This window comes from Panthera tigris, chromosome D2 (assembly GCF_018350195.1).
Source record: "Panthera tigris isolate Pti1 chromosome D2, P.tigris_Pti1_mat1.1, whole genome shotgun sequence".
NCBI lineage: Eukaryota > Metazoa > Chordata > Mammalia > Carnivora > Felidae > Panthera > Panthera tigris.
The window spans coordinates 79,644,126-79,666,263 of NC_056670.1; the positions used below are offsets into that span (position 1 = coordinate 79,644,126).

The 22,138-nt window shown below is 53.4% G+C and overlaps 1 protein-coding gene across 5 annotated transcripts in view; it reads right to left on the reverse strand.

Moving 5' to 3' along the window:
* CTBP2 (C-terminal binding protein 2) overlaps positions 1-22,138 on the reverse strand; it is a 159,181-nt gene that overhangs the window by 34,530 nt on the left and 102,513 nt on the right. For 4 of the 5 annotated variants that reach the window (XM_042961275.1, XM_042961277.1, XM_042961276.1 and 1 more), the window contains one exon: positions 14,302-14,461. In XM_042961275.1, the coding sequence (XP_042817209.1) occupies positions 14,302-14,359 (58 nt within the window). In that variant the 5' untranslated portion in view covers positions 14,360-14,461. Of the gene's footprint in view, positions 1-296; positions 2,920-14,301; positions 14,462-22,138 lie in introns of those variants that run through there. The other variant, XM_042961279.1, reaches the window with a different exon arrangement.

Here is a 22,138-nt window from a genome sequence, read left to right on the forward strand (position 1 = left end):
AGATACACCGCTGTGGGTCATCACCATAAAGGCAAGTTCCCTAAGCAACCTGAGCTGAACTAGAGAAACAGGAGGGTGCTGTCCCAGGGGGTCCGCCTGAAGGCAAACCCGCGTCACCCAAGCGAACCTGTGGCGCCTTGCCCGGGAGTGTGTGCGGGCACGAGGGCGCAGGGGCTGGTCTCTCCGGGCGTGGCAAGAGAGCAGTAAGAGCGTGAGGCCCCACCGTCCTGTGCTCGACCTCTGCCCGCACCATCCCCTCACCGTCCCACGAGGAAGGGCAGGGGCGGGTTCGTTACTTGGTTCCGGAGCCAGCATGGTGGAGACGATGATGGGGGCGCCCGTCCGCCGGGCCACCTTCTGGTAGGGCGAGTGAGGCGTGTGGAGGCTCTGGCCGGCTGGCGGCAGGGTGGACGGTTCCACGGGGACACCGGGCTTCCGCAAGAGCTGGGGGCTGCCGTGGGGGCTGGGCAGGGGAGACGCGGCCCCAGCGCGTTCCCTCTTGAGCAGCTCCATGGGCACCGTGTATGCCGTGGAGTAGGCCGTTCTGGGGCCTGGGTGAAGGGGAGGGGCCGGGCCCGGGTAAGTTAAGGCCACCCCGGCCTGTGGGGGGCACGTGGGGCCCGGCCGTGCTGTCAGGGCGCAGGGGGTGGGTGAGCCGTACCCAGAGTTGGAGGGGAAGGGGGGCGCTTGGGCGCCCACCCCGGGGGCAGAGTAGGCGGCCGCCGTCTCTAGGAGGTGCTGGGATGATGGCGCGCTGGAGGGGCGGCGGGCCGGGTCTCCTGCTCGGGGGGATGCCGCCTGCAGGGGACCCACGGGCTGGGGCTGCGAGGCCGCGGCGCCCAGAGAAGACAAGTCCCCGTGGAGCTCGCTTCGGTGGCTGAAGCTGCTGGAGCGCACCCGGGGGAGGGGGCCCACCCGGCCCTGCCTCCGCAGGTGCATCTCGGTCCTGCAGCCGGCGGCCAGGCGGCTCAGCACGCGGGCCTGGCCCAGGTTGGGCGCGACGCACTTGATGTCCGCGTCCTCCATGGTGGCCAGGACGGCGGGAGAGTCAAAGCCCTGCTGCAGCAGGGCCACCAGGGTGGCCTCCGCCACCCCCTCGGCCCGCAGGAGGGCCAGGAACTCAGGGAGCGCGCTCCTCCTGCCGCCGGGGCCCTGGAAGGATGGCAGGACCGCCTCGCAGTTCTCGTAAACCAGCCCGGAGACGCTTTCCCGGGCAGGCCCGTAGCCTCGGCTCAGGGCTCCCGGGGCCACCCCCGGGCCGCCGTCCGGCGCCGCGGCCGTGCTGGGGTCCACGACCAGGCAGGTGGGGGCCGCCTGCCTGGAGAGGGCGGAATCCACGGGCCTCTCGGCGACGTCGTTGTAGATGTGGCCGGCGGGGTAGGCGGGGGCCTGGGCCGAGAACCTGCCATCGGGCAGCTCCCCCGCACAGTGCGCGGGCGACGGGGCCCGGCTCTGCGTCCGCTGCCCCTGAGCCACCCCTTTACCCGCGGGGTCCCGGTACAGGTGCCCGGCATCCTGCAGGGCGGGGACCCGGCCTTGCACCTGATCCCACGTCAGCCTGCCGCCCGTCACGCCGTAACCAGGCAGAGACCGGCTGGGTCCCGGGTCCCGCGGGTGGCGAGCCTCCTTGGGCACCCGGGCGGCCGCGTCGCCGTAGTAATCCCGCGGCAGCAGGGCGCCCCGACCAGACATCAGCGCCTGTCTGCTGTCGTAAAAGGCGAAGTCGGCGACGGGGCTCTTGCTGCCAGCCACAGAGTTGAAGAAGGCCTCCCGGTAGAGGAAGGGCTCGCCTGCGCCCTGGGGCTCGTACCACGGTCCCGCCGTGCCGCCGTCCGCCACGGAGCTGCTCCTCGCCGGGGCCTCGGCCACCTCCCAGGGGCCTTCGTACCACCCGGCAGCATCCCAGCTCTGGGATCGGCCGATGGGGACCTGCCGGCTGGGGACCGGCATCGGGAAGGAGGGACGGCGGCGGCCGAGGCGGGGGAGGCGGCCGGTCTCTACGAATCTTCAGTGACACACATCACAGCGGGCCTGCTGCATCCGAACCCTTCCCGGACGGCAGGAAAGACCAACTGGGGGTTTTCCGTTTCAAAGTACGGCCTAAATTATTAATCCTCCGAAACCTTAGTAGGCAAAACACAACACTCACGGTAACTTCGCCTCACTCCCCAGCTGCGGCACCAGAGTCCCGGGGACGAGGCTGCGCCCAGCTCGCCGGCCCCCCTTCCTCCCGGTGGGCGAGCTCACATGGACCTCGGCTCTCTCAGCGCGGGGATTAGGAGCTAAATAAAACCCCTAAAGCTTTTGTTCCATGTGACATCTCGTTAGACGGAGGAGGAGGGCTGAGGGCTCCAGCCAGGCCTCCCGACCCACGACTGGGAATTATTTTCACACTGAAGCCCTGGCTTATCTCCTTCGTCCTCACCAGGGCACTTTTGGGATGAGCACCCCCACACCCCCCGCCTCGGGTCGCCTAAAAGTGACAGAAGGAAAATAGGAAGAGACTGCTTTAATGTCAGTTCAATCTTAATCCATCCTGATGAAATGTTAATCCATTGCACACGGCTAAGAACAAATTAAATGTGAACAGGCAGGCAGGATAAAAAGGGGAAAAAAACAATCTCATGCACAATTCTAGAACACGAGGTGCCCTGAGAAATGGGCCAGGCCTGCAGCCCGATGCCCCGCCGATAGTGAAATCTGGCTCTGAGAGGACTCCGGGGTTACCAATCACATGAGTTCTGCCGCTCAAGTCCACATGCATTCTTTGCCTTATTATCATAAAACACCAAACCCTCCATCCTGCCAGGGACAAACAAACACACACCTGCGGTGTGTGATCTAGAATTTGCCACCTTAAAGACTACAACAGAAGGGCACCTGGGTGGCTCAGTCAGTTAAGCCTCTGACTTTGGCTCAGGTTATGATCTCACGGTTCTTGAGTTTGAGCCCCGCGCCGGGCTCTGTGCTGACAGCCTGGAGCCTGCTTTGGATTCTGTGTCTCTCCCTCTCTCTGCCCCTCCCCCGCTCACGCTGTCTCTCTCTCTCAAAAATAAACAAACATTAAGAAAAGAAAATTTAAGACTACAACAGAGGTCAACGACTGAGCCCTGACATTAGGAAGGAAACCGGGAAGCTTCTGCAACTTAGGTGTGCCTTCCTTCATATCCGTTCGCAGGGAAAGCGTCCTTCCAGCAGGCTCGGCGAGCTTCGATGTTGGGGAGGCTTCTCCATAGTCCCAAGGATTAAGATCCTTACATGGCTCAGAGGGACTTCAGGCGCAATAACACAAAGGACAACAGTTACTTAATTTCGATAAGGAACGGCCCACCTCTGAGCATTCAACCATTTCTTTAAAGAGAGAGAAGGGTCCCAAGAGAAACAACTCAGAGCCAAGCTACAGGTTCCCCTCCTCCGACCACAGGAGCCCATGACACCGAACCCACCACAAAAACAAAAGCTCACGATCATGATGCTGCAAAGGCAGCGTGCCGTTGAGAACCTTTACAGACGAGACACTGTGCGCGTCTGCAGCCGTTAAACCGGACTGCTGTCTTCACCCACGTCTACGTCAGATTCGATTTTTCACTTACGAAAAACACCGGTCGTTTAAAAAAAAAAAAAAAAAAAATTTTTTTTGGAATGAGAAATACCGAAAATGTACCGCGAGAGAGGAAAGTAGGTGCAAATCCTACTTTGAACTGGGGGTGCGTGGCAATGCGAGGCAGTTTAAGGGAGCAGGGCTCTATCCCATCTCCTTGTGTCCCGGTGCACACGGGCGTACCAAACGTGGGGACCGGCTGTTTACAACAGCGCTGTTCCCCGAGCGCTCTGTGGCCACCCGCGGACTGTTGAGAAACCACGCCAAGGATGGAGCCCAGGAACCCAGTCTGTTACCACTTCTGACCCCCAAAACACCAACAAAGCCTCAAGGTCTCTGGAAAAATATGCTGGCAGGAGGAGACCCAAATCTTCCCCCGCGATCCCCTCCTGGGAGGCGTGGGGGAACAAAAAAAAAAAAAAATTACCAAGCCACACTGCCAAATGTAGGGTTTCCACGTATAAAAGCAGCCTGCTGGTGCCAAGGTCAGTAATTCCTCTGCTGGCACGTTGGTACCCAAGGCCTGGCTGGGCAGGCAACGAGGAAACAGGCCTGGCCACACGCAAGACGGTATTTACACACCTCCCCAGCAGCCCCAGGATGTGTCCGCTTAGAAGACACGTCCAAACGGATAGGAAGGCGGTCTGGAGCCCACAACCAAATGGAAACAGTGCTATCTGGTTACAGCAGATCACTTCCCGGCACGGCTGGGCTGGCAAGCTGGGCAGGCCCGCCGTGGGCAGGCTCTCACCGCTCAGGGCTGCGGAGGCTGGGGCGCGACACCCGGGACCCTTCTCAGACGGAGCACAGGACACAAGCTGGCACGTCTATCAGGTCGGTCACACCTCAGCCTGACGGAGGACACGGGCCAGACACCCCCGAGAAGCCCGGGCCCACATCCACCTCGTCACCTTCCCCTTCCGGTCTTGGGTTTTGTGGCCGAAAGGGGGAGGGGTGGGGACTCTGCCCCACTGTCAACACTTCCACTGGCTGGCCGGGCAAGACGGGAAGAGCAGAGGTGACCAGAAACAAGGCCTCTCTGGTGTCACGTTCCTCCTACCGTTCGTTTCCTTCTTAGAGGACGTCCACGTTGGTCAATGTCTGCACCAGGCCCCGTTCCAGGTGCTCTGGCCCCAAGTGACTCTAGAAGCAGCAGCTATGATTATGTCACATCCCAGTCGCTGGGGATGGAGCCGGGGGCCCTGTCCTGGGCGGGGGGGGGGGGCCACAGGGCATGGGACGTGGATCACATGGCATAGCAAACGCTCCACTTTCCAGAATTCCCTGCGCTGACCTTGGGTCACTCTGCCCCGCTGCTGCCCGAAACAGGAAACCTCGTTAGCACAGTAATTCTGTCATTTTGCTTACGATTTTCCAGAACCCCCAGGTACTGAAGAGGTCACCTACAAAATTAAGTGCTAGAGTATCAGAAAGGAACTTCCTGAACTTGGGCTGTTCCCGCCCCTCAGCGTGGGGAGCACTGGGCTGCTGTGGGAGCCGGGCCCCCCACCTCTGTTAGTGGAAGGTATAAAACCACCTCAAGCCTCAGGATTAGTCAGTCCATCGTGCCATTTCCTTTCCTTCCCATCTTGTCACGAAGAAACCGTTAACACTGTGTGGTGCTGGCCTGAAAGGCTCCGCTCCTGGTACGGACACATCGCTTCGGAGGGGAGCGCGTCACCCCTGGAGCGCACCTGCTCACCCGGGCTTACAAATACCTCATTTAAGGTTCAAGTTCTCTGACCGAAGCAGGACCGTCTAGAAGAATGTACACCCAACAGCTCCTATGAAACCAGTAACAGATTTCTGAGAAGGAGGGCAAAGTGTAATGCCAGAGGCAGGGTTGGGGGGGGGGGTGGTGGGTAGGGGGGAGGCTCCGGGGTGGGCGCCTCCCCCTCCACACGGGAATGAGGAGGCCCGGGTCTCCTTTCCATCCTCGTCCAACTCATCCCACTTGGAAGCCACCCAAACTCACGCAGCCCCGGCTCCACAAGCCGCCAAATATTAGGACAGATGTTTTCCTGTGTTAGGTGAAAACACCTGTAACTTGACTCACGCTTTCCCAAACGCTCAGGCAGATTTTTCTCAAGTGCGCTGCAGCCTCTTCGAGCGAGCCGCTTTTCTGCAAAGCTCATGTTTATGAAATAAAGCAAGATGGGCCCAATTTCTGAGAGGATAAGGAGTCCCCCAGACTTAACCCTTCAATCCTGCAAAGAGTTTCGCTATGGAAAATTGCGCCGAGGGAAAAGCCATCTTCCGAAAGTTAAGAGACAACACAAATTCTCTTGCAGACAAAATGAACCCAAGCCAGAGCGGACGTCGTAGAATAACCCGAACGGCAGCCCCCCGGGGCCGGGGGGGGGAGAGGGTTAGATGCCAACACCCTCCCCCAAAGCCAATTGTTCATTTTCCCTGTGTGACAGATCAGAAGATGCTCAGAGATGATCTATAAGGTTCCAGAAGGACAGGGAGGAGAATCAAGGAGGGCACAACCAGCCAGCTCGCCCTTGGGCAAATCACCAATAAGCATCTCGTGTTCCAACCACTACCGTGACCTAGGAAACTGCTTGAAAAGACAAGGAAAGTATGGCTCTGGGGTCTAAGCCCCACATTCATTCACAAATAAATTACACGTTTCTCAAGCATGAGGCGGAGTCACCCAATCTAACGTTTGGACTCACATGAAGGGCACTGGGTCTGACTGCCTGTCCACAGACGGCTGTGCTGTGTCCCGCCTGGTGGCAATAAATGCTTGCTCCTTCTCAGGAGGCAGCCAGGCCGAGCTTTGGAGCATTTCTGGCCAGCCTTCCATCTCTTGGTCCCCCTCCAGCCCTCGGGCCCCCAAGATCACGGCAGCTCCACAAGCGAAGGCAGAAACCGGAGCCCCCAGAGATGCTCCCCTGTGCCTGCTGGGTCCCAGCACGGAAGCCACGGCAGCGCCCACGCCTCTGCCTTCCACGGGCGGCATCTCCGGGGGGACACGGCAGAGGTCGGTGGGTTACGCGCTATTTTCCTGCAGAAACAGGGCCAAAGATGGGCTTAGGACATCCTGCTTCCTACTTTTAAATGTGTACAGGCTGTGTTGGTTGTTTGTTTCTGTCAAGTGTTTTAGGATTTATGTTTAAAAACAGCTTCCTGCCTTTAGAAAAGTTTTCTGTCCCTTCTGTTCCCGCAGGGCCCCTACCAAAATAACTTCCTTGGCTGATCTCAATCGCAGGGGGCGGGGGACCCAAGTGCACTGGTGAAATAGGAAATAGAGTTTCAAGGCTGCCTGTATGTACGTTCTCATGAATGCAAAGAGAAAACGAGAATGGCCAGACAGCATTTCAGTCATCAGGGGATTGACACAGCACTGAATGCCCTCGGAAGAAAACCCCAGACCTGAAATGGGGCCGTATAACCAAACCTACCCTTCCAAGATGAGCTGCCATGTAAACAGTCCCAGCCCTCAAGGAACTCCAGACTTAGCCGTTTATCATTGTTTAATTTTTAAAAATGTTTTATTTTATTTGAGAGAGAGAGAGAGAGACGGAAAGGGCTAGAGCAGGCGAGGGGCAAGGAGAGGGAGACACAGAATCGGAAGCAGGCTCCAGGCTCTGAGCCATCAGCACAGAGCCTGATGCAGGGCTTGAACTCACGGACTGTGACATCGTGACCTGAGTTGAAGTCGGACACTTAACCGACTGAGCCACCCAGGCGCCCCATATAAAACTCTTAAAAAAAAAGTTTATTTGAGGGAGGGAAGGGGAGGCGGAGAGAGAGAGAATCTCAAGCAGGCTGGGCTCAATCCCACGAACGGTGAGATCATGACCTGAGCTAAAATCAAGAGTCGGACTCTCAACCGACTGAGCCACTCGGGTGTCCCTAGATTATGAAACTTACTAACAGCTGTATTATGAAAATTAGCTTTGACTCCCTCTTGTGATGGGGGTAAAAGTCCATTCCTCTTTTAGGGCATGTTTTGAAACTAAGTATGAGCTGGAGCCCCGGGCTGGGACGCAGGCCTGGGCAAGCCACAGGACAAAAATCTACCAGGAAAGCTGACCCGCACGGGATCTGCCTTCAGCAGGTGCTAGAACAAAAACCACTTTCTTCTTTCCTCTCTGTAAAAACCTCCAATAAGAGCAAAAATCCCACAAAATCTTAGCATCTCAGGTAACCCCCTAACCCACCTCGACGTTGCCACCCCTCACTCCATCGCACTCTGTATTTTATGTGACTTAATCTGGATTGGGTTCCCAATATTCCAGAATTCCTTCCTCTTGGCTTTGAGATGCCCCAGTCACGTCCATCCACCAGGGCCCAGCTCAAGTAACCCGCACCTCCAGGACACTTCTTCGTTTCACTCGAGGTCTCTTTGTCCCCAAATCCAAAGAAATCTACCCTATAAGGGGAGTACACTACCAAAGCAATCCAGGGGATGCATCAATTGGCAGAGACAGCCCTTGGTTTTCTCACTCAAGGTGATGGAGCCCTGTCCCTCCGACATGTCCTTTTCTCCACCATGTGCCTGTTCCTTCAACACATAGGCTGTGAAGGGACCAGATGGGTGTGACTGTACAGGACAACAGGACTCCATGGACAGCCAGTCCTTGCCCTCAAGGCACGTCCTGTGCGATGGGGAAAGCTGACAGGCGTACAGGGTCACCGGGAGGACCTCCGAACCCACGTCCAGGCCAAAGCATAGGCGCTCACCTGCACGGGTCTGCGTGCAGGGGCACCAAGCTAAGAGCGCAGAGGACCCGCCGCCCGCTATCTGACGCTGCCTGGCAACACTCTGCGTTGGCTCAGCCGGCTGTGCCCGGGGGCAGTCGGAAGATGGGCTGCCAAGACCTTGCAGGCGTAAAGACCGACGGTCCACCCTGCTTCGAGAAGCTGTTTCACCCATTCCGGGGTGTGAATGGGAAGGATTCTCTTGGCACACACATCTCTCCCAGCAGGACACGGGAAACAAGCCCATGGATGGCCCAGCCCCCCCGAGGAGCAAGTAACCAGACAAAAGAGAGAGACCACTGTGACCAGGTGCATGCACATCGGTTCCCGGAAGACGCCCCCTCCCGGTACCTCACAGCTCGGCTGGTGGTGCTGAGCCAAGTTCTTGCCTGGACCCAGAGGGGCACCGGAGGCCTCTCTGGAGGCAGACAGCATGCCCCAAACCCTGAGCTTTGTTAGGGCAAGAGTCCCATTAACGTCAGGATGCTCCTAACATCGTGGTTTGGTGAACTGAGTATGAGTTGATCAGAAACAAGGGTCTCATCTCACAGCGTATCCCCTGTAGGTCCTGAAAAAGAAGTCACAGCACAAAAAGCTGGCACCAAAGTATATTCTGGGGTTCTGGTGCCATCGTCCCCCCAAATGCCTGTAATGACACTGAGCGGTGTTGGGACCTACCCAGGCCCAGGGACATCCTCCAAATTTGTGGGGGGGCACTGTGGGCTGAGCTCTCCGCTTCTTCACAGCCAGGACTGTTCTGCTGTCCTTGGACCTACTCTGTTGGAAGGAGACTGGGCCTGGGTCCATCGGCACCCTGGTTCCTGGGAGGGGTTTACTGAGCCTGGAAGCAGACAGCCTTTCCTAAGGGTGCGGTGACCCAAGGAAAGGCACTCAAATCCAAGCAGGTTGGGAAGATAAGCCAGGTGGCTCCAGGGCACTTAGGAAGTTTGACCATCAACAGGGACACAGACAGGGGTCTGTCTAGAGCAAGAGCAAAAATCCACTGGGGTGGGGCGGCCGCTGAAACACCAGCCACCGGCCAAATACGCCACACCCCCAAAGCACAGGTGGATATGAGCGGACCGGACACGCTGCTGTTAGAAACACAGGGAGTTAAAGGACATCTGCCAGCTGCAGTCAGAGCCCTTTCCGCACACAGACAAGTTCAGAGAGAAGCTGATGTCTGCATCTTACAGATGAGGAGAACAGAGAAATACAACGTTTAACCCGATTCCCACCTGCAGAAAGCGAGGGCCTGACTGAGCGTGGGCAATTCTACGAACCCAGCCCCTAGTTGACAAGAGGCACCCCGGGGAAGGAGTTTATCTAAAAACCACACCAGATAAAGGGGAAATGTGGATTTTTATCCCTTGCCAATAACTTCCATAAAGCTTCAACTTGACTTCGCTCCCTTCCTTTACATGAGCACATGGCAGTAATACGTTCATTTATGCTTTTGGAGTTTAAAGTCGAGTCTAGTTGACTATTGTATATTTACACAGCTAACGTAATTATCGCTAATCACATAATTACTGGAAACATGCATAATTGCCCAATCCAAACATATAATTATAATGTACAGCAACATTATAAATCCCCCTTTTAAAATCCACATTTTGGGGTTGTTTATGGGTATTTATTAGAAATGATTGTGGACTACCTAGAAATGGCCAGCTTCGATGCTGTTTCTGTAGAAAGTACTACATACGCTTTAAAGACCGAAAAAGGTAGGGGCGCCTGGGTGGCTCAGTCAGTTAAGCGTCTGACTTTGGCGCAGGTCATGATCTCACGGTTCATGAGTTTGAGCCCCATGTCGGGCTCTGCGCTGACAGCTCAGAGCCTGGAGCCCGCTTTGGATTCTGTCTCCTTCTCTCTGCCCATCCCCCGCTTGTGCTCTGCCTGCCTGCCTCTCTCTCTCTCTCTCTCTCTCTCAAAAGTAAACATTAAACAAAGTCAACACTTGGGGTGCCCATCCCCCACTTGTGCTCTGTCTCTCAAAAATAAATAAATAAATGTAAAAAAAATTTTTTTAAACAAACTCAACACCCAAAACCCAAATAATCCGTGAAGAAATGGGCAAAAGACATGAAAAATAAATATTTAAAAAAATTTTTTTAATTAAAAAATTACCAGAATTTGTAATTACTCCTATATTTAACAGATATCAGTTGGTCTCTATTTTCCCAGTATCCATTCAACGAACCCACCTTCTCACTTTTTACCTCTGCTGGTGAGGACATCCTAGAGGTAAGCAATGTCAAACAGGGCTGTTTATTCAAAGGGAGGTTCACGTCATTTCTTCTTGACATGCAGAGGAAGCGGGAAAGTCCACTCCTGAGTTATGGTATGAGGAGGGCACTAATCACAGCTCAACGGATGCAATCATTAGGACCATTTTTCCACGTGCATAAGACATTTGAACAAAATAAAGTAAAATGAAACATCTACTTTTGTCAAATGACATTCTCCATAGCCACAGGGGAGGATGGCGTTTAGTGATTTATTCTACCATAACCCACAATAAGATGTTCCGACAAAATGTCATCGGCAGAGCCATTCTGGTATATTACACTTCTACAAACCCAGAAAAAAGCTTTCCGCAAAACGCTTTCCTGGGTTACTTTGGTGATGCCGAGAGACAGTAAGCCCTCTTCTCTGACCAACAAATATCTGGGGAAAAATCACACCAGCTGTGTCTAGATGTAACATACTGAAACTCCGACGGTCCGATTCACAAATGCGATGTATCAGTTATGCCAGCAAACTTAACGGAGGGGGAAACCAAGACTGGAACTGTCCATCAGAAAAGATGGACTGCCGTTGCAGCCCAGCTCTGACCAGTCCCTGTTACCAGACCCTACTCCATACCAACCCTGACACAACAGCATTCTGGGATTGTTTGAGACCAGGCATCGGCAAGAGCGGAGAACAAATGATCAATATCAAAATAGAACGGTTCCTTTAAAAAGAAAAATTAAAATCTGGCTTCTAAGTCAGCTTGAAAGGCCATTATTCCAACTGATTTGGATGGAGTCCCAAAGACTGGCTGGTGAGAAGCAAAGCCATACTCTGCACTGTGCTTCCATCTCGAACAAACATCCCGTGGCGGGGGTGGGGGTGACGGGAAGACGCGGCCTGAGTCAGATTCTGCCTTCCACCCTGTCTTCCCTTGGCTTCAACTCGGAACCCCAGAGGGCAGAGTGGCTAGGAGTGGCCACAGGACATTGAAGTTCAGGAGGACGGAGACCCTCAGGTTTCCAGGAGGAACGGGCTGGGCCTGGGAAGGCAGGCAGGGGTTCTGTGCAGGGGTGAGGCTCAGTTTCCACCAGACAGGCTAGGCTGGAGCAAAGGTGTTCATTGAAGAGACAGAGGGGGCTGGAGGCGGACCCAGGAGGGCCTGTCTGGAAAGGGATCCTGCAGCTGGGGTTTGCACTGGGGTCTGGCGGCAGGAGAGAGGACCGAAATCTGAAGGAGGTTTGTTCCCAGAGACCAAAGAAACCAAGAAGCCAAAGACAAAGCCCCTATGAGCCCAGAGTGGCTACAACACAGAAAGACAACTTCATGCTTTTAACCTAACAATCAGAAACAAGAGAGAGACAGAGAGAGACAGAGAGAGACAGAGAGAGAGAGAGAGAGAGAGAGAGAGAGAGAGAGAGAGAGAGACACACACACACACGTGGTCCTGGGGGTGGGGCACTGGCAGGAAGAAGGAGAAGACTGTCTGCTGGGCTCTCTGGATTTCCCAATAGAATGTTCAAGAGCAGGTAGACCGGGTTTCTAGAACAGACACTGGAGACAATCCAAAGCCACGGATGGAGACACAGGGGGAAATGACTGGATCCACGGAACTGATTTGAGGGAGAGGCCAAGTGAGGGGCACACATACCGCCTCCTCTGTGCCTCACCGGTAGCAGCTGGGCCGTGAGCACCTGACCCAGCCTGGAAAAATGGTAACTCGGTGTACAAATGCAAGGGCCACCAAAGGAGCACCTTGGAACACCTGTTGTACTTAACGGGACAGCAAACGAGTGTTTGGGATCGTGGGTTACAAGTAACACCCGAGTAACTGAATTTCAAATGTCTGTCCTGATGGTGCCTATTGAGAAATTTCAAAAATTGTAGCTTTAACTTATCTCAGGAATGCCGTTCACAGGTGAAGCAGACGCTGAAATTTCGGTTATAAAAAGTGGGCGGCAGGTGGGTGAACCATGCTGGGGAGAGTGGGTCTGAAAAAACCGTCACTGGTTTTGCCCTTGCCGACAGCCCTAAAAACGTAGAGGGGACAGGCCACTGGCTCTAATCCCATTCTCGTCTCCGATGCGGTACGTCTAGATAAATACCATAGAACGGGTGGAATCCGCACCACAGGCATCAAGGACACGAACGCTGGAAAGTTTTGATCCACTAAAGGCTTTTTAGAACAGGAGACCCAGTAACCTCAAACGAAGCACCTTTCCGCCAGAGGTCAAAAAGTAAACTGACTAAATCCCCACGCGATCGGGTGGAAGCCAGAGTCTGGGACGCGACCAACCAGTTGGTCTGGGCTCTTCCATGACTAGTCATGCTTCTGAAAGTCAAACAGGCTTTCAAAAAATTATGTAGGCTAAGGAGACCAAGGAGAAGACCACTAAATGGAGGGTGCGACCCTTGAGGAGTTCCTGCACGAACAAGCACCTGCACGAATCACGTGCACGGGGGCAGGACACTTCGGTGTGGTCCGGCCCCTGGGCGTGATTACGGTGCTGTGTTTACATCAGGAGACGTCCTAAAAGGGCACACAGGCCACGCAGGTATTTGGGAGCGAACCGTTGCACCTGCAACTTTCTTCTACATGGTTCTGGAAAGCCCAGCCATCCATTCATACACGAATGTATCTCTATCTGTACAGCTATAAAAAGAAAGCAAACGATGGCCAATCTCATCAACTGGCAAATGCAGTTGAAGGGACTATCAGCATCCGTTCGACTGCCCTACCGATCTCTCTGGAGGTTTGAACGTTTTGGCATGTTTATTAAAAACAAAACCAAACCTTTAAATCTCCAGCCCCCTGCACAGCAGCAGAACCTCAGGGGTGTGGGGGACAGTCAGCACCACTACCCTCTCGTGTCACAGAGCTCTTGCCGGGCATACGGTCACACAACACGTCATTGATGCTTTCACCCCACGTGGCTGGAGTCACCTCTGCTTTCAGGACAAACCGTTCCATACGGGGCAGCTGGTGGGCCAACCGGTGTGCGAGCCCAGGGGGTGCTGCTGAGCCCATCCCGCCCGGGGGGCTCCCCTCCATGACCTCCGTGACACACGTCGCAGCCAAGTCACCGGTAACCAGGCCGAGCCAGCCCAGTCGGCAGCCGGGACGAGGCTGGCAAGGAGCACTCAACTCCAAGCCCAGGGCCACGCGCTCTGGATTTCTTACCGCTCCCTCATTAGGGAGGGATGGTGTTTAATCAACATCGCAGAGGTCTGTCCCCAGGTTTCCATTAGATTTTAATTATGTTTATTTTTCCTTTCATGAATAAAACACTTCCAGACATTTTCAAAGATACCAGGGATGTGAACACGTAATGAGAGACAATGCACGGACTCTTCAGTAGTATCTTGGAATTCATCACTGTAAATACCTTAATCCGAAACAGATAAGAGTCCGGAAACCTCAGAAAGTGAAAAAAGATGATCTTGTTTGTTACGCAGCGTCTTTCATACGCAGGATGACCTGAGGGGTGTGCCAGAAACAGACCTAGGGCCGCTCCCTCCCCAGCTCTCCTAGCCCCACCCCTACACCCTGGGAGCTGGGCACCCCTGCTCGAAGGTCAGGTCTACTGACCACAGCTCGGGACACGGGCCGGGGGCTCTCTGGCTGGAGGGGGGGCGGGGTGCAGTCTCAACAGGGAACCAGTTCCCCCACGGGTCAGCGGTGAGCGGGGCGAGGGTTCGAGGGCGGGGCTACGCGCCTTTGGTTACAAACCGCCAATCACGCTGGCTCTTACCTTCACAAATTCTGTCCAATCGCTGTCGCTTGACTTTGTGCTTATCCACAAGGGCCATTCTTTATCGAACTTTGCAACTCTCTGATTCAAAAGGCAAAGCGGTCCTCTAAGAACTTAGGGGAACGCGCAGGAGTCTGCGGGCATTACGCCACTATGAACCCTGAAACAAGGAGAAAAGAATCCTTACTCTCTGGACACCCTCGGGGCACAGGACAACAGTCATTCAGGGCTTTACTGCCACTTTCTATAAGGGGACCTGCCACCAGCGCTTGCTCTCCTGCCCTCGGACTTGGACAGGAAGGGAGCATTATTATTGGTCTCTGAAAGCAGTAAACGGCAGCATCCAGAACCCTAGCTTTTAACTCCGGGCTGTAAACACCAATCGCTGACAACGTGAATGGCAGTCATTTGTGCTCCGACGCCAGAGACCACGCTACAGCCAGCTGGGCCTTGCCCTGTACTTCTGTGAACGCAGAGGGGCCGACTCCAGACCCACCCGGACCGGCGAGGGGGTCCCAGGCCCACCTGCACTAAGACAGACACCCAGCCGTGGCTACAGGACAGCCTCTGTCCACGCCTTCTGTTGGGCAGTTTACAAAGTTTCCCCAAACTGCCCTTTGGGGTCAGCAGTCAAAGCCACCGCTCAGCACAACACAAGCCCCCGACCCCACCGCACGAGAACGGGGCAGGAAGTCACAGGCCACCTAACCGCCTGGGCCAGGGGCGTCCAGTCCACAGACGGTATCGGCGACGGGAGGGTCCAGGCTGCCGGCCGCGACACTGGGGAACGGAGACCGCACCCGCACCTGTCCAGGCGTGCCCGGTGTTTCTGGCAGAAACGAGGCAGCAGAGGAGGGTCTCCCGTGTGGCTTGGGGTCTGTGGGGCTCTCCAGAGGGAAAGCCACGAGCCACCTGAAGAATGGGAAGCTGATGGCCAGCTTGTCTGTGGAGGGTGTGTGTCTTGGGGGGACCGGACCCTCATTTCCTCCTCATCCGAGGTAGCAGTTGAGGCCGCAAATCACGATCTGCACCCCGCAACGTCTGAGCTCTCGACTCACTGCGGTGGTCTTACTTTAACAACACGGTCAGAGAAAGTTGTCCTCAGTTACCCAGCAAATGAGGGGGGACAGGAGACAAGAGTGAGGCTCCAGGGTTAATAATGAGGATTATTATGTATGGTCATCAATTATGCAAAACGCTGGGAGTTACTTTATCAAAGGTCAGAATACAGGTCTGACTATGAGAAGGCAGACTTCCTGGTAGTTAATGGCTAATTTCCCAGCAATGAGGCGCACCTCAAAGATTTATGGCAATAATTACACTTTTTTTTTTTTTTTTTTTAAAGAGCTAGGAAAGAAGCACAATTTCTAATGACATAAATAATTAACGTAACATCCCAGAGATACTAAGCCCTTTTCAAACCTGGGGAGTTCCCCAAACCTGCCTGAACTTCAAACCCGGAGAGTTCCCCAAACCTGAACCGGCCATACTGGGCTAGGGAGACAAAGGTGGTCCCAAAGCAGGTGGGACAGGTGTGGCGGTCATGTTATAAAAATTCACTTTTGTTGGGCTGTAGGAGAGGCAACAACACAAGGCAGGGAAGGGGGGGTGGTTCCTAACTCAAACCAATGGGAGAAGGGAGTCCCAGGCAGAGGGAAAGGTGGCCTTGAGCCCCAGAGCTCGGCCGGCAATTTCCATTTGCCAGAGTTCGATCACCGAGCTGCAGTGCGGCCCGTCCTCGACGTTGGCATGAAGACAGAACCTCGTGTTAGCCAAGGGGTGAGAGAATTAATTAGTTAATATTTGTGAAGTGCCTTGGAGATGAAAAATGACAGCATTATCATCCGAGGCAAGCCGGGTTTCACACCCTCCTCCTTCCATTACGCCCAAGTGAGGCGTAATCATTCTTTTTGCTTTCCTTTGAATTTTAATTTGTATAATTAGATGGCGTCCTGAAAAATTGATAAGTAGGATCTCGATTATGCAATCAAAGGAAAGATCAGACATCCGCTTACACAAATAGCCTGTGTCCTATTATTTACCAAAAGAAAAGAAGAAGGAAAGGGGCAGAGGACTCCTGTTTGGATATTTTTCGGGCTGGGGGCTGGCCCTTCCGTGGGGGCCCCTCCAGCTGTGGCACCCACCCATGTGGACAGCGAATTCAGAGTCGCACAGCCACCAGGCGGAGTCTGGTGAGGATCTCGTGGCAGTGACCGCTGATGTGCGGAGCCTCGTTCTTTCCCCTCGGTATCTCTTTGAAGCAAGAATGTATGAAATGTGACATTTTCCTCCTTGGCTCTCCCGAGGAGCAAGCTACTTATGAGGACTTAATTAACACAACCCTCCTTCCCGACGGCAGGGACAGGCCTTCTTCAGGGCAGAGCTGCGAGCTAGGGTCTCCGGCTGGGGTCCATGGAGACCACCAGCACCCCGTGCCCCCTGCACGCCAGCCCTGGGCTCCCCGGGCGGTGCCCGCTCTGACAGCCAAGCTCTGTGTTCATTTCTATGTCTCTGCTCACAGATCAGGCCCCTTTCGGCCACTGAATTTATCACCACAATCGGCAGCTGACACTATCTCATCAATGCTTCACAACAAATCAGGGTGCACAGAGGGGAGAGAAAGGAGAGGGGGATGGGTCCCTCTTTTGCTCAGACTATGGCCGTGGTGTCTGTAGTGGATGGAAGTAGCATTCTAGAATATTCTAGAACCACAAGTATGTGGAATGACCGTTGCGTGAGCGGGATCTGCATTCGTGAAAAAGGGATGTTTTTACGTTCCCAAGGGGAGTGGAATGCGTGTGAAAATATTCAGCGCAAAGCAGCGGGCTGCAGAGGGCCGCGCGTGGCCTTCCTCCTTTGGTGAGCCAGCCCCTGGCATGCGGGAGCCAGCCATGGATACCACTCCCTCCGGCTGAGGCTGGGAGGGACACCTCAGTGGAACTAAAGAAATGTCAGAAGGGAAGTCAGGTATTTGTAGAAGTAGGATCCCACTGCCAAACCTTACGAGAAAACCACTGCATTCTGCCCCAGAAAGGGAGATCCTAAAATTGCAGGGTAAACCACAGGAAGGTCTACTTGACCTTTTATTTTAGCTTGAGAGGAGAGGTGATCTAGGGCTGAAAGGTTTGGTGTCAGTGAATCTGGCTCATTTCAGAAGAGGAAAGATGCTTGCATGAGAAAGGTACTTAGATTCTCGTTACTGCCAGAAAGGAGCAGTGAGGATGGGAGGTTTACTCCACGTGGATTTCCAAGAGAAACTCGAGAATTCAAAGCGGGGACAAACAGGAAGAAGAACACTTCATTTTATAACCACCTGCTTGCATATCAAACACAAAACAAACACCCAAAACCGAGTACAAGAGAAATGGATGTTTCCCCCATCCAATGAGGTCTAAAATATGGGCAGATTGATTTTATCAAACGTGACCATTAGCAACCCACCTGCCGGGACCCAAAACACTACAACCTAGTCCTTGCTCATTTACATTTTTTTTTTTTGATGTTTATTTTGAAAGAAAGCAGGTACAAGTGGGGAAAGGGCACAGAGGGAGGAAGTCGGGGCGGGGGGGGGGGGGGGAGAGAATGAATGAATGAGTGAGTGAATGAATGAATCACAAGTACGCTCCCTGCTGTCAGGGCAGAGCCCAACTCGGGGGTTGTACCCACCAACTGTGAGATCATGACCTGAGCTGAAATCAAGAGTTGGGACTCAACTGACTGAGCCACCCGGGCACCCCAACTGATTTACCTTCTTAAAATCACAAGTTTTTAACATGCTCTCTGTTTCTTTATTCCGATTCCTAGTCTCCATAAACACTAGGCAGACAAAGAAATTTACACAAAGTAATTCATGTCTTTCACAATGAAAATTCACCTAAAACCATGGCGATTGCCTTCAATTCTTTTCATGAAACCTACTGAAACATTATGTTCATAAAGATAGACCAAGTTTCAGGATATGCTAACGAATTACTATTATCACAGTCAAGCAAGAGCTGCCAAATCCTGAGTGAACCCTTGGAGCCCTCCAAGTATATTGCACTGTTATTTCTGCCAAGGGGCCGAGAGGCTGGCGTCATCCAAGGTAAGGAGAGACGGCCCCCTGCAGTCCCGGCAGCGAAGGCTCCCACCTTCCCCAGCCTGGGGTCCCTAAAGGAACAGCAGCACTCCTCAGGTTTCCTTCACCCCATCCTACAAGGCTCCACCAGCCTGTGAGTGACCCGGGAGGGCGGTACCCATCAGGCTAGGGCAGCATACCGCCCTTGCTGGCAAAGGCAAGGACCCTGTGTGTGGTGTGGATCCAGCACGTTGGGGGGCAAGGTCAGCACGTTTTACTAGAGCCTTGACGATGCTGGCCCAACAATGACAACTGCCCAGAAAGCCCTCTCTGGCTCTTCATGGAGACCCAGTGAAGTCGCTGGTCTTCAGGCTATCGCAAAAGGACCTGTTCCACCATCTTTGGAGGCCAAATGGGAACAAAAAATTCTGTTCTGGGGAAGAGAGCTGGAGAGAGTCCTCTGATCAGGGGATCTGGCTTCTGTTTAGTAGACTCTTATCTGGAGAGCCAACTGAAATCGAGACAAGACAAATGTTCTAAAGGGGTCAGGGGACAGCAGGAAAAACACTGGCCTAGCCTTTGGTCAAATGGCTGACATAATACCACAATTAACAGAAGCATTCGAACTGCATTTTAAGGAAGAAAATGAAGTTTTGGGGGGGGATGATCAACTTGTGGGAAATCAGCTTACTGAAGTCAATTTTGTAAGTGTCTCAAAGCTACTACTGCTCCTTGATGGTTTGTTCAGTAGCTTTGGGGCATATTTAGGTTTTTGTGAAAGGGGAAACCCGGGTGCCTGGGTGGCTCAGTTGGTTATCGGCTCAGGTCATGATCTCATGGTTCATGGGTTCGAGCCCCACATCGGGCTCTATGATGACAGCTCAGAGCCTGGAACATGCTTCGGATTCTGTGCCTCCCTCTCTCTCTGCCCCTCCCTCACTTGTGTTCTCGTTCTCTCTCTCTCTCTAATAAATAACAAAAACAATTTTGAAAGGGGAAACCCATGGCTCAGACATCACGTGGCATATAGCCAGGGGCACAGGTGACTCGGAGACCCCCTCCCCGTGCCCCAGAGGTAACCAGCAGGACCTTCTAATATACATTGAAGGTTCACTCTGGTTCCTGAAGCCAGACCTGTACATTGTTTGGCAAGGCCGTTCATCTTTCCCCAGGTAACTCCCAGGAGCCAAGCCTAGGGTGACAAGGTCACACCCTGGTCACATGCCCTCAGTCCGTTCCAAGGGTCCCATCCACACATCTTCAGACAGAAGGTGCACAGACAGCTTGATTAGCACAGGTCCGCCATGCTTTTCCAACACCCAGGGGCCTGGCAAGCTTCAGAAGTCAGGTGCATTTTGGTTTTTAAAAGGCAATACAGAGCTCACACCATATTACTGTGGACCCCCAAATCAACCATTAAGATTTCCACCATACAGGATGCAAAAATTACCCTCAACACTTCAGGCCGGGTCAAAATCCGCTGCCAAATGGATTACAAAAGAAAGAAAAGAAAGAAAGTTTTGAAGGGTGCCTGGGTGGCTCATTGGTTAAGGGTCCCACTTCCGCTCAGGTCATGATATAACGGTTCGTTAGTTCGAGCCCCGAGTCGGGCTCTGTGCTGACAGCTCAGGGGGGCCTGGAGCCTGCTTCGGATTCATGCATTCATTCATTCTCTTTCTCTCTCAAAAATAAACATTTAGGGAAGAAAAAGTTTTGAAAGCTTTTCTTGGGCCTGGAATTTTATTCTTTCCATCCAAACCCCAGCAAAATATTCTCTGGGGCTCTGAAGGAGACAGAGGTGAAGGGCAAAGACCATGTAGCCCAAAGAGCTGGGAAGGTCACAAACCTAGAAAGCAGTCTTCTGGCATGAAGAACCCCACTGCCCATGGGCGAGGCCCACGAGGCTAGAGGCTGCCACCAGGAGGGAGCAGATGTCAAAGGCACTCTTCTGCTCAGACCAGCTCCCCGGCCAAGGATGCCGAGCGTGTCCTTCAGCTTGGGTTGTTAGCACGTGGAAATTCGTTTCCTGGTGTTAAATGTAAAACTCAAAAATTCTCAAGATTTTCACGTGCTAACAACTATCACCAAGAACAGAACCGATTCATGATTTTCTTAATTGGTTGTTTTGTGTTATAATGAAAACTAAGTGTTGGTCTACCCAAGCTGAAGGAAAATGAGATGCACTGCGTTCAGGATTTTCACACATTTTTAAGGCCCTTGACTTACAAGTATGCTTCAAAATTAATATATTCATTTTCGTAATAAAATAGCCTTTAGGAACAAAAGCAAACAAAACAAGAAAAGGCGAGGAAACACATTTTCATTTAAATTAAGAAATGCAGAACACCAACTTTTACTCCCACGGTGTTGAGACCGAGGAACTGTAGACACACGGGTTAATTGTTCCTTTCCTAATTTTCTGACCCTGCCCTCCTTTGGCATGACAATCTTGACCTGTAGCGGGGAAGTCTGCGTGGACAGGATGAAGGGCGTAGCGCCTCAAGTTCTCTGTGAACAGAGGAAGTTCTGCGATGACCAGACAGCTCATCTCCCGCTCCGGACCGAATGTAAGAAACCACTGCAGGATGTTTGCATCCGAGTGAGGAAAAGTCAGCATCCTACACAAGAAGCATCCGGAACGTCCGAAAGTTCTCATGAAAGGCCTGCAGAGGGGCCTTGGCCGTGGTTGAGGCTTTTGGGGTGGCCTCTCCAATGCCCCCAAGGTAACCCGAGGGTACTGTCCGCAGCCTGTGAGAAGCCCTGTGTATGCTTGCTGTGGTCCAGGGCAGAGGAAAAGCAGGGATAACTAACGGCCAGTAAGGGCTTGGACCCTGGGGGTCAACCAAGGCAGGCGTCACCAGGGGACAGCTACCTGGGGACAGCTACCTGTGTTAGTGGGGAGTGTGCTACACATTAGCCTATGGCTGGCTCAGTTCAAAGAGCACGTGACTCTTGATCTTGGGGCTGTGAGTTTGAGTCCCACGCTGGGTGTAGAGATTACTTAAAGATAAATTAATTTGAAAACAGCCTATGGAATGGAGGGTGGGGAGGGCAGGAGGGTGGAGAGTAGAGAACATGTGACACTTTTAAGGCGGTTTGGATTGTTTGGTTTCTTCCAACACAGATGGATTGCACTTGAATCGAAATGTCTGATAAGGACAATTTTATAGGAATTGGTTAACAAATAAATGAACCGCAGGGGCGCCTGGGTGGCTCGGTCGGCTAAGCGTCTGCCTTCAGCTCAGGTCATGATCTCGCGGTTTGTGAGTTCGAGCCCGCCCCTGTCGGGCTCTGTGCTGGCAGCTCGGAGCCTGGAGCCTGCTTCGGATTCTGTGTCTTCCTCTCTGTCTCTGTCTCTCTCTCAAAAATGAATGTTAAAAAAAAATTTTTTTTTTTTAAATGAACTGCAATAAGGTCTTGAATTTTTACAAATCTTCATGTTAGATTTTGAAGACCTCTGCCTCTTGATTTCTTGCCACTGGGAGGCCCTGAATCCTTGGCTGCCAGCCCAGAGGAGGGGACTTCCTTAGGGGACACAACTGCTCTGCTGCCCCTGAGGATTCCAGCCTGGTCTCTGGACGCTGTGCACTCCAGAATCCATGCGTGAGGTCGTGCCGTCTGCAGTCCTGGCTCGCTGGCAAAGCTAAGGGAAACCACAGGCGTGGGGCGGACCTTCTCCTGGTCCAGTCCTTCCCAGGAGCAGGACTGGCGCCCAGTGATGGGGCCCTTCAGCCGGCAGAGGGCACTGCACACCCTGCGTGGCCTTCCCGGGCCCCAGAG